We start from the raw sequence: 18,620 nt of genomic DNA, 5'->3' as shown, positions 1-18,620 counted from the left end.
TGCTCCTACATACAGGAATGGACGCAGCTCAGCCTCCCAACAACAGAGCACCTTTAGAGGAACAGAGGTGGAAAGAGGCACAGATTGCAGATATAGCGGTGACCCATGAGATAACTCAGGAGATAGCTCGTGAAACTTTAGAAATGTTTTTCCACAACAGATTTTATGGTGCCATAACGTAATCAGTGATTGAAAAAAAAAAACAACCTCACATCCAGTTCTTGTCACACAATAAACCCAGAGTTTATGAGGTAAGAGAAAAAAGCTAGCACTACTTTTGCTCTACCAGTGTGGATTTCATTCAACAAAAATGTCCTTTATAAATCTTTATTGTTCCTCAACTGAGAAAAAGTTTCTTTATGACCACCAAGTTGATTTCTGTGTCTGCCACCAGATACAGACCACCTATAATGCAGTGTACAGAAGTTACATTTATTTTCCCAGTATATTGGAACAGAGACATTTTCATCAAACTTAAACATCTATTTAAATAAAAATTGATCAAAAATAAATATTTAAACTAGAATTTGTTGTTCTGCCCAGAGAAAAGTAAAAGCGTGAAACTTGAGGAAAGCCATAGCAGTATATCTTTAAAAAAATAATTTCACAGCACACTCTCTTTGCATTTCACAAGAAAGCATTTAGTGTTTGTGGTCTTTGGAATTTGGATTAAAAGCAGGCTGCAGTTTCTCTGAGGTGTAGGAGAGCCAACTGATGGATCTGTTCCTGTCACACTCCTGGCACCTGAACAGGCAGCCATGTTCTTCACACACACTGTGGAAGAAGAAACGTCCACTGGAATTAACTTTACATGTGTTTGTTATATGGAACGTTCTCCATTTTCCATTGTCTTGGAAAATGGAGAATAATAACAATAAAAGTGAATATTTGCTTTTATGCAAGCCAGGGGATGAACTTGGTCATATACGTTTTTGACTTCACAGTTACATACTATAGACTAAGCATTTTGTTTTCTTTCAACTTTAATGTACAAAAACTAATCTAGTTATTTGACTAAACTGTGTAATGAGTTGAACAGCTGAAGGTGGATCAACACCTGCTTCCAGAAGAGCAGTCACATGTCCTCAGTTTGCTTGAAGTACCACAACAGAAAATTAAGGGTTAAAAAAGAAACAGTGCAAAGCACTCCACACCAAATCAATGCAAGATGATGGCAAACAGGAGCTTCCAGACCTGCTGGATTTGTTTCACTCTGCAATGTGAAGAATTTCTGGATTTTCAGTGACCAGCAGAAGAAAAGTTAATTATATGTTTGTTTTTTTGCCAAAATAATTTTTTCATCATCAAAATTATTTTAGAATGGTGATGATGTGCTGCATGGCTTTTAAAAAGCACAACCAGAACCTAAAGGAAACACCACAGAAACCTTTACAAGCATTTACTTCCTTATCTTCTCACTGGAATAAGTTATATGTGTCCTGCAAAGCCCTTCATTTCACCTGAACTAAACCTTTTCATTCCAGAATAGGAGTTAACTGTCAGTGCTGTTTCCATCAAAATGAATGGACACTTTATAAAGGATTATAATGCTACAGACTTAACATATGTGAAAAGAAAGAAAGAAGAACCCACCGTTTGCTATATATGAGCGTCTACCAAACATTGACCTGATCGCTTCTTCATGTTTACCATCATCCTTCATTCACAATCGATGGGTCATTAAATTAAATCCCCTGATTCTTTGATCAGCTTTGTTTTGTGATAAGGACAAAAACAAAAATCAGAAAACAATTTTTTGTTTGTATTGTCATTAAGTGCATCAAATAGCAGCATGTTCATCTTTTGAGCTTAGTTAAATTTAATGAATGTTTGTTTTGATCCAGAAATGGGGATAATCCTGTAATTCCTTTATTTACTGCTGGATTAAAAACCATTACCTGTATCAAAGAACAAGCAGCACGCTTCATTCTCTCACAGTCAGCATTTGTTGTTTGATTGTTTACACAGATGTATCTTTGGAAATAGAATAAAACAGAATCAAGATCTAAGGATAAGACTCAAAGGAAAACGGGCGATCTAAATCGAAAAATTAAATCAACATGCAGCAGAGAAACCGATTCCTGATTCTTTTCATGTATTCATAAAACGAATCATTAGCTGTGACTCATGAAGCATCAGACAGAGCTTCAGTTGGACTCATCTCACGCTGAGATTGCTCTTGTTGTCTTACACAGCGATCAAGCAACAGATAAAAAACATGAAACCACATGGATACAAGTCCATCAATCTGAATCTGTCTGAAAATGAAGGCACACATTTCTGTTTTATGTATGTGCAGATAAATATTCCATTTCCTACTATCAACAACTCGATGAAAGCTCAGGTTAGCATGCAATGCTGAATAATAAGACAAAATAGTTTAGATTCTGAGAAACCAGAACATTGTGGGTTTTATACACAAAGCGTAGTGATATTTTCCTCATCCAGTAACAACCTGCTGTATAATCCACCAGTCATGTCTTATATATTGGCACCAGTGTGAGCCTGGACAGCAGACGAAGTGAACCGTTTTTACAGTTATCAGCCTCATACTCATTCTGTGTATAAAATGCAATTATACACAGAATGAGTATAACTTGTCTTTATCCCAATTGTTCCTCAACTTTATTTATATATCTGTATACATCTCTTAGGTTTTTAACATTACATATACTGTTTAATTAGGTTGTTCACACTATACAGTGTTGTATGCTGCTGTGATTTACATTTTCCCTCCTGGAATGAACAAATTTAATCCAGTGGTGCCCAATCCCAGTCCTCAAGGGGACAGTGTCCAGTGTGTTTCAACTGACAACTGATTCAATTAGCTTCTCAGCATGTAATCAAGTTATGCAGGAACATTCTAATGACCCATTAAATGATTCAATTAAGGTGAACCAGGGAAATATCTAAAACATGCAGGAGAGTGGGCTTTGAGGACTGACTTTAGACACTATTAATCTAATCTAATCTAATCTAATCTAATGTAGGTATTTGTTAAGATATTCAGCTGCAGATTGGAACTCTGCTTTACTCCTTTAGTGCACTGCCGTCAGTCTAGGTGCAGACATTGGCTGTCGGATGTAAAACTTGCTCCACCTCCAACCACTCAGCCTCCATCAGCTGTCAGTCTGACAGTCCACAGCAGGGGTCCCCAAACTACGGCCCGCGGGACGGATCCGGCCCGCCTCCACATTTGGTCCGGCCCCCTGAACAATACCAGAGAGCATTCAGATTATTTTTTCATTTACCGTATTTTTCTGACTGTAAGCCTTTTATATGTGGATTTTTCTTCAACCACCAGGTGGCTCTTTAGCAGGAATTGAATCATTGGAAGTCTGGCTACTTGCGCGCCAACATTGCACCTTGGTGTTTGTGCAATTTTGGTGCACCTCTATTTGGAGGTGAATATGTTTTTTCGTAGTTAACATTTTTAACTGAATAAACATAATAATGACCTTCAGATAAACATTTCCACATATCATCTCCGATATCCGACTCTCAGTTGCTCATATGTCAGCTGTTTGGGATTCCCCTCTGTTCTTACGTCACCGCGCTTTCTGATTGGCTACCTGTCACATTCAACAGGCCGTATTGTCGTTCCAAGTCAGGGAAAAACCCACAGGCTGCAATAAAAGGGCCACGACAACCCAAATAAGGCATATTCAGTATTTAGTGGGAACACCAACATGTAGAAGCTGACTGTTCATCCCTCCTCCCCCTTTCCTGGGCGCAACAAAATTTCCAAGTCTTGAAGGTCCGCGGTATTAAAAAGGTTGGGACCACTGATTTAGCACATGCTAGAAGCAACATGAAGGATCAGCACTTTTACTGTTACAGTTACTGTTTGGAAACTACCGCAATCAGTTCTGTTAAATCTAATCTTGGCAACTTTTTCTTTTTCAACCCTAATAAATGTGATATTCAATTGACCTGTTATGACTCAAATTTTGGGTGTCCGTCCCCCTCTGCTGCTGCTGCATCGTAGTGGAAAACCTGGAGCGGCAGAGATATCTGCGGCTTTTATGTGTATATTTACTGGTTAAAAAAAAAAAACTAAACTAAACTAAACTTTGGGGTTGTGGCTTATAGTCCGGTGCGGCTCATAGTTTGGAAAATACGGACTATAATCCTTCCTGGATTTTTTCTGTGAAGAACCCAGAGAGGGTTATTTGGTTATTATTTATTCCATTAATAGTGTTATTTATTCCTGACTTGTTCTGTGAAAAACCTAGAGAGGGTTATTTGATTGTGCTTTCTGGAAAATAATATATTTTGACATTTAGGCACTCCTATTTGTTGTTACAAACTGACTCCGGCCCACAACAGACAAGGGAAAGGTTATGTGGCCCTCGCAGGAAAAGGTTTGGGGACCACTGGTCCACAGGAATCCTGACCTAAGCCTCGTTTTAGAACACTCTGACTTTCGTTTTACCCTGAAAGTAAACACGGGTCGGTCAGTTTGATGTGGGGAATCCAGCGGAGCACACTGGGAGTCTGAGCAGCAGCTGCTTTGCAGACAAACTCCTTCAGTCTCTAGATGCCGCACAGCTGGTGGAGAAATACTCGAAAAGATCTGCAGCTGCAACTGCAGTGAGTTCTACTAACACACTGAATACTACAAACAAGCCACACCTTTCAGATTTTCGTTTGCAACAAAAATGTCAGACTTATGTATTCCATGGTTCCTTTATCGAAGTGTATAACTAAAAAGACTTTATTCATTATTATCTCTCTTTACTGTCATCTCTTTACTCTTCTGTCCATCTTCTTTCTATCATTTTCTTTATCCTTTCTTTTGATTTTCTTTCCCTCCTTTCCTTCTTTGTGTCCCCCAAAATGTATTTTCTGTATTGACTTAATGCTGCTCTTCCTTTCATTTGTTCTTTTTTCCTTCCTCCCTCATTTTTTCTTTCTCAATGTCCTTTTTTATTACCTTCCTTCTCGTGTCTTTTCTTCTTTCTTTACACAGGTCATTCCTTCCTTGCTTACTTCCTTGTGACCTTCTTTTCTTTCCTTCCTGTCTAGTGTCCTTTCATCCTTTCATTCATTGTTGTCCAACCTGTCTTGTTTTTATTTATCCGATCTCGTCATTCTTCAATCTTAATGTACTTTTTCATTATTTTCTTTCCTTGTTTCTTTCTTTTCTTCTATTTCAATTTTTTAAATGAACACAAGCAAGGATCCTGGAAAGTTAAGTCTTTTACTTCCCAGTTCTGCTCTACTTCATGTTTTCATATTTCTATAATAATTATTAATCTATATGTTGCATCTTCCACCTCAGTCAGGGACTCTTGTGCTCCAATAAGTTTGCCTTCTGCCGTTACTGTGGAACCTCTGGAGATGATGACGGTGAAAAGAAGGAACATTCTGAACAACCCTGAACATCCTCTTCATTTCCCTTTAGGATTAATAAACAATGTTGAATAGAGTTTAATTGAATTTCATAAACTGAAGTGAGAAGACGGTTAACTGACCAGCGACTGCAGCTGAGTCTGACAGAGTGCTTGACCTTCACACACCAACCAGCCACTTCCTGTGGAGACGATCTGGTCATTACAGCCAACACAGATGTTCCAGATGTGTCCCTGCATGGTGCGGCTGGTCGGAGCCAGTTCTGGGCCTGGGCCCGGTCGGACCTGGTGACTTCAGCAGCAGCTAGGAGAACCTGAGGAGAGCCTAGCTGCTGTAAAGAGACAGGAGGCTAAATGGATGGTTTGTATTCACACAGCAGGCCTTGACTCCAGCTGCAAGTCCTGGAGAAAAACTATTTTTCTTTTTTCCTTTTTTTATACTCTCCTGGTTCTTGCAGCCCTGTCTTATCATACCCCAGGTCAGCTAAACCTGTCTTTCAGTCCGGGAGCAGCACAGCCATTCATGCACTTCGGGGTGTGTTTGAGGAACGAAACGCACCATGAATCTGTAAACTGCACCTGTCTGTGTTTGGGCGTCGTCTCTGTCGATTTGAACCTCTGCCTGATCCGCCTTTGAAATTCATACTGTCGAGGTGCAGCCTCTTTGAAACCCCACATATGCAAATATGTTCCTTTTTCCCCCCAGTCACAGAGGAAATGCAATCGATTCTAAACTGTTTTTATGTTTATGAATTTATTCTGAGGCCAGGCAGGACTGATACACTTGTTATAAATGTTGCAGAGGCCTGCATGGGAGGATCAGATCAGGTACAGACGGTTACCACTGCAGATAGTGGTCAGAATAATCCACACATAATCCCATGCCAAACAGAATTAGAGGCGGATGGTGAGGCATGGATTCACCCAGTAAACTGATCTTACTGCACACAGCGGCATCCTGATGAGATGGATAAAGAGGATTCAGGTCCACCTCCTCAGAACACAAAGGGTTTAAAAGCAAAAGGGAAATGAGCTGAATAGACTTGTTTCTAACAGCTTAACAAATAACAATAATGCTTCAGGTCAGACATGTGCTTCAGGATCTAACTACTCTTTCACCAAACCCAGAAGTCTAATTAAGCCGAGTGGACCCTTGACTAGTTCTGTTTGGTTTCACAGAGTCAAAAATTTGCGTGGAACATGACTTGAAATTATTCGCAAAATATCTACTTATTTGCAGAATTGTTTTGTAGAGTATATCCAAAAGTATTTGAAAGAAAACGCAGCTTGGAAGACTGACATATCCCATGACATGCTAGTGGTTGGCGATGGCAAAGCATCTCATTTTAAGTAATACGGTGTTAGCTTCTGTTAAATACTACGTAGAGTTTTAATGTTAGCTTCTTATATATACTTTGTGTGTATAGTGCTTTAGCATTAGCTTCTGCTAAATACTATTGGCATAGCACTTTAGTGTTAGTGTTTGTTAAATTCAAATAAAAAAAATACTTTATTGATCCCAATGTGAAATTATATGTTGTTTCAACCCATTAATTCAGATTCTTCAAATAGTTATTGTAGACAGACTGCAGTCTGTATCACCGTGCATTTGAAGAAGCCTCTGACTTGGTAGCTCCACTAAATACTGTGTTGTGTAGCGCTTTAGTTTTATCGGAACTAATGTTTATGATTAATGCTTCAGGTTAGAGGTGGTGTGTTTGGTATTATTTTGAAAAAACAATGTTCTGTGCCAATGTCTGCACCTAGACTGATGGCAGTGCACTAAAGGAGTAAAGCAGAGTTCCAATCTGCAGCTGAATATCTTAACAAATACCTACATTAGATTATATTAGATTAGATTAATAGTGTCTAAAGTCAGTCCTCAAAGCCCACTCTCCTGCATGTTTTAGATATTTCCCTGGTTCACCTTAATTGAATCATTTAATGGGTCATTAGAATGTTCCTGCATAACTTGATTACATGCTGAGAAGCTAATTGAATCAGTTGTCAGTTGAAACACACTGGACACTGTCCCCTTGAGGACTGGGATTGGGCACCACTGGATTAAGTTTGTTCATTCTAGGAGGGAAAATGTAAATCACAGCAGCATACAACACTGTATAGTGTGAACAACCTAATTAAACAGTATATGTAATGTTAAAAACCTAAGAGATGTATACAGATATATAAATAAAGTTGAGGAACAATTGGGATAAAGACAATTTATACTCATTCTGTGTATAATTTCATTTTAATAGTGAAGGAACGGATGATGCCATGTGAAGATCACCTCCCATATCGCCCCGCTTCTCATTTAACACTGCAGAATCTTTAGGATTGATCAGAAAATAAACCAGACCGTCACAGATGCTTAAAATATTGTATTGCACTTGTCATGTATTCCACAAACATGCACCACTGCAACACAATCAATAAGACCAGTTAATCTCACCCCACGCTATGCAGATTTTTACTTACCTCGGGACACAGGACGACAGAAACTGAAAAGCAAAGCGGTGAGTTACTTTTCCATTCACTCGGATGACGCAAACAGGAGATCACGTTGAAGAAAATCTCCTCTATATGCCCATGTTTAGACCCATACGACATCTAGATTTCAAAGCACCAGCACATAAAGCATCCTGGAAAATGGTGAGGTTTGAATAATGAAATGAGACTTGGCATTTCAGAATGCATGAGAAAATGCTGCCTTTTACAGCCGTGCTCCATTCCATCTAAAAACATGGCCGTTCCAAATGTGTCAAGTAAAACTACAGAAGAAACGTTTGGTGTCTACATTTTCAGAAAAATAAAGTTGGAGGCAGAGCATGTAGTTATCAGTGTGGGGTTTTGTTATTATTGTGTTTTTTTAACCCATCTCTACATAAAGACTATAGGTCTAAAATGTTCTTGGTAAGTAAATATATGGTAATTATGATTTTCTGACTGTTTTTTGATCAAGGTGCTTTAGGCTCAGGCAGCTGGAGAATTATTAATCACCAAGCATTTCTTAATATTATGTCTTTGCTGTCTGCTGTTTGAGGAAGTTGGAGAACCAGAAAGAGCCCATGTATGCACAGGGAGAACATCCAAACTCCATGCAGAAAGACCTCTGGCTGGGATTTGAATCCAGGACCTTCATGCTGCTAGGCAACAATGTTACCAACCACAGCAATGATTTGAATCATCTTTCTATAAAATAGACTAGAGTACAGTTAAGATGTAATAAATAATCACTGGGAATGGCTTAGTCTATATTTTGAACTCAAACAGTTTACTTTGAGTGTATAGCACCCAAAGATGACCTTTATTGTGCACTGGTATTATATGAATAAAGTGAAGGAAATGTACTGTTGAATAAACACGAGGAAACAGAGCAGAGAGGACATCTGAGGTATTGATGTATGACTGGAGGGTTTAACTTGTTCACTGACCATTTCACCCAGCCAGAGAGGCATTTATAAAACCAGCAACTCCTTCAATAACAGCTCAACAATGTGTATTTTTTTTAATAAAGTGGTCACACTTTACATTGTATGCACAGAAATGTTTCCCAAACCTGTGTGTCTCACTGTTCTTCTGTCTCACCGTGTTTAGTAAGTTGAATTGTTGAGTAAACCAATCAGCAACAGATCATCTGCATCATCACAGCAAATTACAAGCACATTAATGCCCATTAAACATAAACTTCTATGTGTTTTGGGGGATTTTATGTCACGGATCAACACAAAATAATGCAATGAAAACGATGCAATGTAGTTTTCAATGTTTTTATTAAACAAAACAGTGAGCTATGCATCTGTAAGCTTCCCTCTTTACTCTGACACTGCCAGCAATTGCTTTCACAGGTAATCTAATTATCAGTGGTGAGCACCGCTAACTAAAAAGATATGCTAACTAAAGCACTCATCTTAAACATTAGTGAGACATTCGGTAAAGCACTACACCAACATGGTATTTGGTGGAAGCTAATGCTAAAGCATATAGCGTCAATTCAGATGAACTACTTGAAGGATTCTTCACAGTCAATAACCAAAGCTTCAAAACAAATGTTGAACTATATTCTACTGATAAAACAGTAAAGTAAATTAGCGCATTTCAATTTTTCTGAAAAAGAAAAGTTAGAGGAAGATAAATGCGCTAGCCGGTTTTCAAAGTTAGGAAAAGCATTAAAAGAATTAGTTCATTAGCAGAAGCTAAACTAAAATTTCCAAATAAATTCAACTGTTTTGGTTCTGGTCTCAGAGGTTTTTTAGAGAACATTAGTGGACAAACACCATTATTAAACAATATCCAGAACCTGGATTGTCTCACCCTTGTGAGCTTCCATCCTGTATATCAAGCTGAAGAACTGAACAGTAACCAATGCTCAGAGGTATTCTGAATTGTTAGAATCATCTTGTTTGTGCCTTTGTGATCTTACCTATCCTGTAACTTAAACCTCTTATTCTTTACATCCTTAAGGAACTCAACAAACCCTTGTGTCAGGGAAGAAGGCACTTCCTGCCTCACTTTAGTGCCACCTAGCTACAAGCAGGAGCTTGTGAAGGTAAAAAAATAAATGTCATCCAACACCGGAGAACCATGGAGTGGAGTAGCTTTACAGATGCAGATGAGGTCTTTATGACACACCACACCTCAAACTCCACATCATTAGTGTCAGCGTTGGACGGCTGGTTTTAAATACGCACTCTGTATTCAAAGCTGAAATAAGATGGCTTTGTGTTGGCTTTCTCCTGTTTGAAATGACACAAGTGCTTTACGAGCCCTTTGAAAAGCTGCTTCCCCTGCTCATTAAACGCTCACATCCTCATATCTATTCAAATATATGGGTGCAAAAATGATATTCCACGTCTGCTTTGACAGCCACACTTGAGCCTTTGTTGATGACACTCAACAACGACGCATTATTATATGTTATTGCAGCCGTCTGAAGCTGGGAGAAAGCAGAGTCTAAAATGCCTCCCAGAGTGATGACCAGGCATTTCCCAGCACTCCGCTCATTTTCTCTAACTGCACTCCGCTCCCCCCTAAACCCGTCCCACCCCACACCCCCTCCGCTCCGCATAGCATAGTATAGCTTCACTTTTTGACTTGAATCAACAACATCACAAGTGGAGCCAAATCACAACAGCAGCAGCAGCAGCAGCAGCAGCGTGTCATGGAGGTGCGACTTTTTCTGTCTGGATTGGTGTATAATTATGAAAGTGGCAGTGCGTTCGCCTCTGAAAATCTCAGGAGGAGATTCATTTATGCTCTTGTTTTGGAAGCGAAGGCCAAGCCGCGCCGGTCCATATTGATGTTTGTTTTGGGTTCCATCGTTCTAATCCAGGTCCGGGACAGGCTTTGTAGAGAAACGCCTCAACATGTTCTCCCCAGAGACTCTAACAAGCAGCACTTCTTCATCTTTTCACCTCTCAGTACGTTCTGAAGCAAACTAGAGATGCGCAATGCACAGACACGACTTTCCACCGGGCTTCAATTATTAAAGGAATCGTTACTGGTTTAATGTCTCTGTTCATGTTGAATGTGCATATTGAAAATGCCTTTTTTCATGCAACAGGCAGAGGGTGGCATTTCATCTACAGATACATTTTATTCCTCCTGGTAGAGATGGTTGAAACTGAAAGTTTGGTGAAATATCAAACCGAGATAAAAGGTATCAGTGTTGGTATTGACGAAACTGGCCCAGGATTGACTTGGTTTCTGATCAAAACACCTCCACAGTCCTGTTCTATAAAATCAGGAACTCCATGCGGTAGCTGCTTCCCCAGCATAAAGAGTTTAGATATTGGTTTCATTTAGTGGCCACCAGTCTAACAGTTTATAACAATTGAATATGAATAAAAATCAATATGTGGTTAGATCTGTGTCACATTATGTCAACCAAATCCAGTATAAGTTTCACATGTTTATGGTGACACTACTGTATAGAGGACATGTAACTGGTGGATGTTTTCTGGAGAGAAAATTGAGGTTGATTCCTATATGTAACTTAAAAATTTGATAAATTGGTTCTGTTTCAGTTTGATTTGGTGGTTAAACAAAAATCCTCTCCCAGAATTGCACAGTTGGTTTTGTAATTTTTCATTTAAAAAAACTCCAGTTGTGGTGATTTACTGTGTGTTCAGTGCAGCCGGATTCCAGTTCATGTTAATTTACACACAGTCCGATTTAGTCAAACCATATCTGATCACTGTAACATTCAAGAGCTCTGATTGTTGGAATTTGTGAAATATTAACCCATACTTATGTCTGTTATGATGAAAAAACATTCAGTTTTTTTTTCTGGTAAAAGGAAAGGTTACAGAATATAATTTACATTCAAAACAACTTAATATATGCTGTACAATCCAGTTCAATCTGTTTATGATCCAGTTCCTTTCAGGAAAGCCAGTAGTTTCAGTACTGACTGTAACTCCATTAGTGATCACTAATAGATTTATAATTCTGTGTGTTACTCAATAAACCTTATCAGTATTCTCAAATGTTAACTTGTGACTGACTTTTTTTCTGATCCAGGTGTTTTCTGTGAATACAGTACAAATGTATGCAACATCTCCAGAAACAAACATTTAGATAGAATCAAGGTGGAAGAAATGAGTTCAAATCAGAACAAAAACCTGTCAGGGTCATTTACACACATGAGAGTGATTAGGTCCAATTAATTACAGAATTTATTAAATGCAATCCATTTAGACACACAGTAGTTTATTCAAATTCAGTTCACTCTAATCCACAACAGTTGGTATGAAATAATGCCAAATCATGAAAAATTCATTTGTTTCAATATGATGATAAAATGTGCAGCTTGCTAGTCTGATGGATATACAGCTCACTTTCTTTGCTTAATATTTATATTTAGTATTATATTTACTTAACATTTAGTCATTATCGCAAAATGAAGGAATAATTAAACTTTTTCAACATTTACTACAATTGATGAGCAGATAGGATGAGTGAAGTCATGTTGTTAGCTTCCGCCACAGAGATAACATTACTTTTATAGCAAGCTCATGGATAAAAGACGTCTGTCTATAGGAGGTGAAGGAACTATTACAGATAATGTCTTCATCAGATTTCACTTCAGATGATCTGGAAACTTTAAGGTTGATACTCTGATTCCGTTTGGTTTGTCATGTTTTGCTAAAACACCATAGAACCAGTTCCTCACAAGCTAATGCTAGCAAGCTAATTAGCTTTGTAGCTATCAGCTAGTTGGTTAGAGAAAAGAGCTACTGTGAGTCTGTATGCAAATTAAACAAATACTGGAACTTTATAGATATGTTTTTTTATTTATTCACATACATATTCAGTTAACCCACAACATTTTCTAAATAAAAATATTTAAAAAGTCAGGCTTGGTTAGCCCATTTGATCAATGCTAACAGATGTTTTTACATCTGAATATCATGGAACAGCATTTATATAATTAGGTGAAAGGCAAAGTGATCCATCAAACACAGTAACTGCTAAAGCTGGCTGCTAAATTTGGTTTCAAAACAGCTGCCTGTGTTCTTCATTACTGGACAATGTAAAAAAAAAAAAAAAAGAAAAATGTGGACTTTATTTTTGTTTTTGAAGAACGGAGAGAGGGGTTCTCAGACTTTAACTGTCATACACAACTGACTGTCAGAACACAGCAACAAAGGAGCCGTAGTCTAAAGACAACAGCAAGAAAATGTTTGGATTTATAACCAAACCTGATCTGTCCTGCAGTCTGCTCAGTTTACCCACAGAGAGATGGAGAACCCAACGACACAAACGCACAGTGTGAATGGAGGTCCTGTGACAGTGATAGTGATGCAGCAAAGGATTATGGGTAGTTTTACTGAAGTAGAGAACAAGTCAGTGGTGTGGTTGTACTTTTCGAGATGAAGAAATATTTGATATTGGTAAATATTGGCACATGTGGGTTCTTGGCCACAAGAGCAGTATTCATATCGGATATCAATATTGGCCCAAATTTTCATAGCGGTGCATAACTCAACAAAAGATTACAGACTGTCGAATGGACATGAGGTGCAATTAAATACAAATAATTCACAAATTAAAATAAACTCCCATTAGATTTGACCATTTATATGAATTTATGAATATACCTAGAAAAATAAACTGATATGCAGGTTTACAACTATAATAGGAAGTGGAGAAATAAAAATGTCCAGATATGTAATGCAGGGAAGACTTGACAAAGCGGAGAGCTCACTCTTTAGTCTCTACCACACAATGTTTGAATAAACTGTAACATAATTCTGATATATGCGTGCATATCACAGGGTGCAGCAATTATTTAAGATTTTGTGTTATAGAAACAATATTTCAAAAGTCTGTTTATGGATAAGTGGTGGTCATTCAGAGCTGAAAATAGCACATCCACCCACTGATCCGCTTGACTTCAGCTTTATTTCGCATGTGAAAAGCTTCCGTTGGAGTCTTTTCGTGTCATGCTTTCAAAGATACAAAGTACTGAAAACTTTTCAGCCTTTATTTGTGCAGACGTTTTCCCCCAAACTACCAGGAAGGAGCGCCGCTTTCACACGGAGCGTCCAGTCACACTCTCATTTCAAACAGCCTCCCCCCAGATAAGAAACATGGCTAACAATGTGACGCGTGTCTGAATAGGCCACTTCATCCAAACGTCCAAGAGTCATGCTGAACCGAGCTCAGATCAAAGCCCGGCTGATGCCTCTCGGAGAACCGGGCCACAAAAGAACAATAATTAAAAGCCACATGGATACCAAAGCCATCCTCACATCTCACACACGCATGCATGCATAGACACGCACACGCGCACCCACACACACACACACACGCACTCACACACATATCTTTTGTCAAGGAAACGGGGCGGGGAGGGAATAAAACCAGGCCTGTTTTGATGTCTGTCTCCAGAATACAGCAGCTCCTCCACATCCTGACATGTAGCTACCTGCCTCACAATAAGCAGGCGACTCATTTCATCCATCTGACTGCAGTAAACACAAAGTCGCTCTGAGCCACCAAGCAGCCCGTCATTATTCTGGGTGGGGGTTGGGAGGGCAAGGGGGAGCTGTCAGAACCAGCAACAATACATCAGCACAGCGTTTCCAGTTGTGCAGTTTAATGAGGCAGCGTAGAGGAATATGCTTCGGTCGTATCAGTTCAGCCATTTTCTCCATTCATCAACAGCAGGCCTCATTGGCTCCATTTATTATGGAGTTAACATGCAGAACAAGACATTTTTTTATTCCCACAAACTTGTGTTTAATTAATGTTCTTGTTTTTTGTTCCCCTTGATGGGACTCTGCATTGGGTTGGGATTTTTAATACTGTTTTGATGGAGGTGTTTGTGTGGAGCGTGGGGGGAGGTGATTTATGACCAAATTTGGATTAAAATGGGAAGAAAATGAAAATTTGAGATCATGTGTGGATGTTTTCTGTCCTCACGTTGCATAACTACAAAACCTGACCAAGGATTTTTGTTCTAGTTTCTAGTTCAAGATATCTTCACTTGAAATAAGACAAAACTGGCTGACAAATACTTATTCAGTAAGATATGGGAAGTTGTTTTTAGTAAATAATTCCTTAAAATTGACAATAAAAAAATCAATACTAGTTCCACTGGCACATTATGTCTTTTAGTAAGGTGGGTCTGTTTGACTTGCAGTGGCAGATTTTTTAACTGTTTTTGCTCCATACAGATTTCCAGTTATTGTTAAAGTCTGACCTGCACATTCAGATTTAGACTTTTTTTTTCATCATGACTATAAAACATGAAACAGAAAACACGTTGTAGTTTCTGAAAGATTTTCCACTGTTTGACCAGAGCCAATCCGGGGAAACTCGGCCAATTCTAATCTCTGGCTGATCAGTTGGTGCATCTCCAAAAAAAAGATTTCTCTGCATAACTGACTTTATTAATGCCAACAGGTTTGAGTTTGGTTCAGGCAGAAACTTGGACAGCCTAATTGTAAAGAGTCAAGAATCAAACAATGTGAGTTAGCATGGAAAACAAACATTTAAATTAAAGTGTGTTAAATAGATTAATCACACTATTTAACATGAAATAAAATAACATATTTAATAATAATAAAATAATAATAATTTTAAAAATGAACAGTGAAAATGAACATTCGTTTTGCTGTTTAGTTAAATTGGTTGAACTGATGGGAAAAAATGGCTGATAACAAAGAGTCAACCAAACAACATCGACAAAGCAAACATTCAAAATGTACACAGCTCCTTCCTCCTCCGTTGTTTTATCAGCATAAAGCAGGCATATCATTATGACCACCTCAACATATTAGAAGCAACTCCTTTAAGCCCTGCAAACCGGGTAGAGATCAGAGGAACTTGGAGGCCAAGGCAGCAACACGAATTTCTAAAACTGACAGTCATCAGGAAAAACAACCATCAGCAACAAGCGAAACTCCATGAATGACTTCAACCACAGAAGCCTTGGACCTTGGACCATGACCTTGTCACCACCTGTTAACTATCGTCTCCCAGTCATCAGTCATCATAATCTGTTTTATTAAAGTGACTGAAATCTTCGCCTTTACGCATTTTCCCTCTGCCAAGCTCATCCATGCTGAGGACAAACGCTTCACCTGCTGCATGCTGGTCATAATGTTCTGATTCCTCTTGTGCATTGACTGTGTGTTACCAGTTTCAGATCACATTAAATCTCCCTAAGAGCCACAGCATGAGCAGCTCGAAGTGGAGCAGGTCGGTAACTCTGAGCGCTTGTGCGTAAAAGCGCGCAGATCGCTTTGGATGAAGCGCGTTTTCCTTTAATGAGTGGGTGTGCTTCTAACCCAGCAGCCACTGCTCTCCACTGGAGGAATAAGTGTTTGTGTGTGTGTGTGTGGGGGGGGCGCAGGGGCGTTCGGGGGGGATAGTCAAAGCAGAAACAGAGGCTTCTTTGTACCTCTTGGGCGTCCACCTCCTCTTCGCTGTCGGTGGGCTCCGGAGCCTTCACGAACCACCACTGGATCTCCAGATACACAGACGTGGTTCCGCTCTGGAAGGCGCATGCCATTTCTATGTTTTGGCCCTCTTTAACCGTCATGTTGGAGGGCAGATCCGTAAAGCGACCTGCGGACCAGAAAAAAAAAGAGGACTGGTTATGACGGGCGGTGGATTTCAGGCGAGTGCAAAGAAGCACTTGATACGTGCGCTCATGAGCCAACTGAGGCAGAAACCCCCCCACCATCCCTCCCTCCACCAACTCAAATACTGATGACACTTCGACGGAAAAAAGCCAGCATGGTTCAATTATTCAGATTCTTCATTGCGCAGAGAATCCAATCCATGTTTGTGTGAAGCTTTTTTTCTTATTTTTTATGCGCTGTACGTTCAATAATCTAAAATAAAGTGAATTAAACGAGGAAAACTAAACTGAATTGAATCTTGGGTGATATTTTTACGCAGAGTCTCTAAGTGAATGAGTTGCGTTTTTACGTAATTATGGTATTTTCAGGATTCCCTCTCAACAGACAAACGTCCACGTGAAACGCCGTTTAGTTCCCAGTGTGTCCTAACATCGCTGTGGACAGACTGAGCCGTTTTGAGCTGTTTCAAAGTGGGACAGAGTGGAGCTTTCAGCACGGCGGACAGCTCCACGCAGCAGGGCAGTTTTAAAACCAACAGCTCCGTGTTTCCCCAGCAGCGGCAGAGCGAACTGCGGAAACACGCTCCGGTTCTCCCCAAACACAGCATAAGTGTCTCATATGGAGGGAAAGAAAAAGCACCAGTTGCTTATGTTGTAAAAAAAAAAAAAAAAGGAAAAAAAGAAAGAAAGAAAAAAATAGACAAATTTAAAAAGACGCAACCTTCATCCCCTCTTCCCATTGCGCATTAACATCCACTTAATAACATTCGTTTCTTCCGCAGTCCCCTTTGCGCTTTTAACACAGGGCAGCCCGTTAAAAAAAAGAAAAAGAAAAAAAAAAAGCCCCGACACGACCAGCGTCTTACCTTCAAAGGAGAATCCGAACTGAACACAGAATCCGGCTAGGAAAACAAATCCAACAGTATCATGAGAGGTCCACATCATTTCAGCTGTGCAGAGGTTCGGTTCTTCACATCAGAGGTTTGATCAAGAGAGACGGAGAGGGGGGAAAAGCAGCAGCAACAGCAGTAGCAGTCTGCGCTCCAGCGGAATCAAACGGTCGCCTGAGGAGCGTGACTGAACGCAGCTTTCCGCAGGGTGAACATGCTGGGGAACTCCGGCTTCCTCCACCTGATCCACGGATTTCTGCCTCACTCTGCGGGGTAAGGCTGCCTGCTGCCTGGCTGCGCTCAAGTGTGTGGAGGAGCCCGGCTGCGGTCTTCTTCTGCGCTACCGGAGAGACGTCAGTCTTAGAGGATCACTGTGGGATCCACACACACTCGCACACACACTCCCCCACCTCAGAGAATGTGCTCCGCATGCGGCCCCGTTCCCACACACTGACCGTTAGGATTCATGGAGGGGGACAGATGAACAGACAGAAGCTGCTGCGTCTTCAGAGGCTTCAACAACTACAGATATATGAGGGCATTTTATTTTGAAAATCCCCACCACCAACCCCCAACTGTTGTATTTCTCCCGCTTTTCAGAGCGGGTGAAGTTGGGACTGGAAGCAGGTGAGCTGCAGCTGACGGGTTCTGCTGGTTCCGGTCAGAATTCCTGCTTGGGTAGTGGGATGTCTCCCACCACTCACAACCCAAAACAGAAGCCACGCCCATTACAGGTAGTAAAAGTTTCAGTTAGAAATGGTATTTTGTATTCTCAGCAGAGGGGATCCAGGCAGAAATGGGGCTCTGGGCAGCCCCCCAATCAGGGCCCCCTTCCCATCACACCAACCAAAAACCATTCTGCCAAGATAAACCGATTTATTATCACACCACGTCTTTTTAAATTGATGCCAAAGCAGCTCTGTTAGTTCTGATTCTTTTATTTGTTTGTTTTTTGTTAATTTTTTTTGTGTTAATTAACGTATTGTACATTTCCACAATTATTCTCTCTGGAATTTTTCCTCTTACTTTTTAACAATTGCTGTGATGCATATCTGTGGAAATGCTTTTAGAAACGGGAGCAGCTAATTTGCATATTTACAGCTGAAGTAGAAACTGAACTTTGACCCCAAATCCAAGAGGAGTTGAATATGAGGTTTCATGGATGCAAAGCAGGACCAAAGAGAGAGAAGGAGGAAGTTCAAACTGTCGCTTCCATCCATCGTAATGAGCAAAGATCCCATTCCCTACTCCAGCATCTGTCTGCCCGGCTTTCTGACCAAA

At 40.0% G+C, this 18,620-nt stretch overlaps 1 protein-coding gene across 1 annotated transcript in view; it reads right to left on the bottom strand.

The window, feature by feature from the left end:
- vstm2a (V-set and transmembrane domain containing 2A) overlaps positions 1-17,946 on the bottom strand; it is a 97,927-nt gene extending 79,981 nt beyond the window's left edge. Inside the window, exons 1-2 of the mRNA XM_008438497.3 lie at positions 17,316-17,946; positions 16,267-16,433 (exon numbers count right to left, since the gene is read on the bottom strand). Of these exons, the coding sequence (XP_008436719.2) occupies positions 16,267-16,433; positions 17,316-17,394 (246 nt within the window). The 5' untranslated portion in view covers positions 17,395-17,946. The remainder of the gene's footprint in view (positions 1-16,266; positions 16,434-17,315) is intronic.
- Between the last annotated feature and the right edge of the window lie 674 nt (positions 17,947-18,620).

This window comes from Poecilia reticulata, chromosome 20 (genome assembly GCF_904066995.2).
Source record: "Poecilia reticulata chromosome 20, P_reticulata-male-v2, whole genome shotgun sequence".
NCBI classification, from domain to species: Eukaryota; Metazoa; Chordata; class Actinopteri; order Cyprinodontiformes; family Poeciliidae; genus Poecilia; species Poecilia reticulata.
This window is presented reverse-complemented; position numbering and strand designations above follow the sequence as displayed.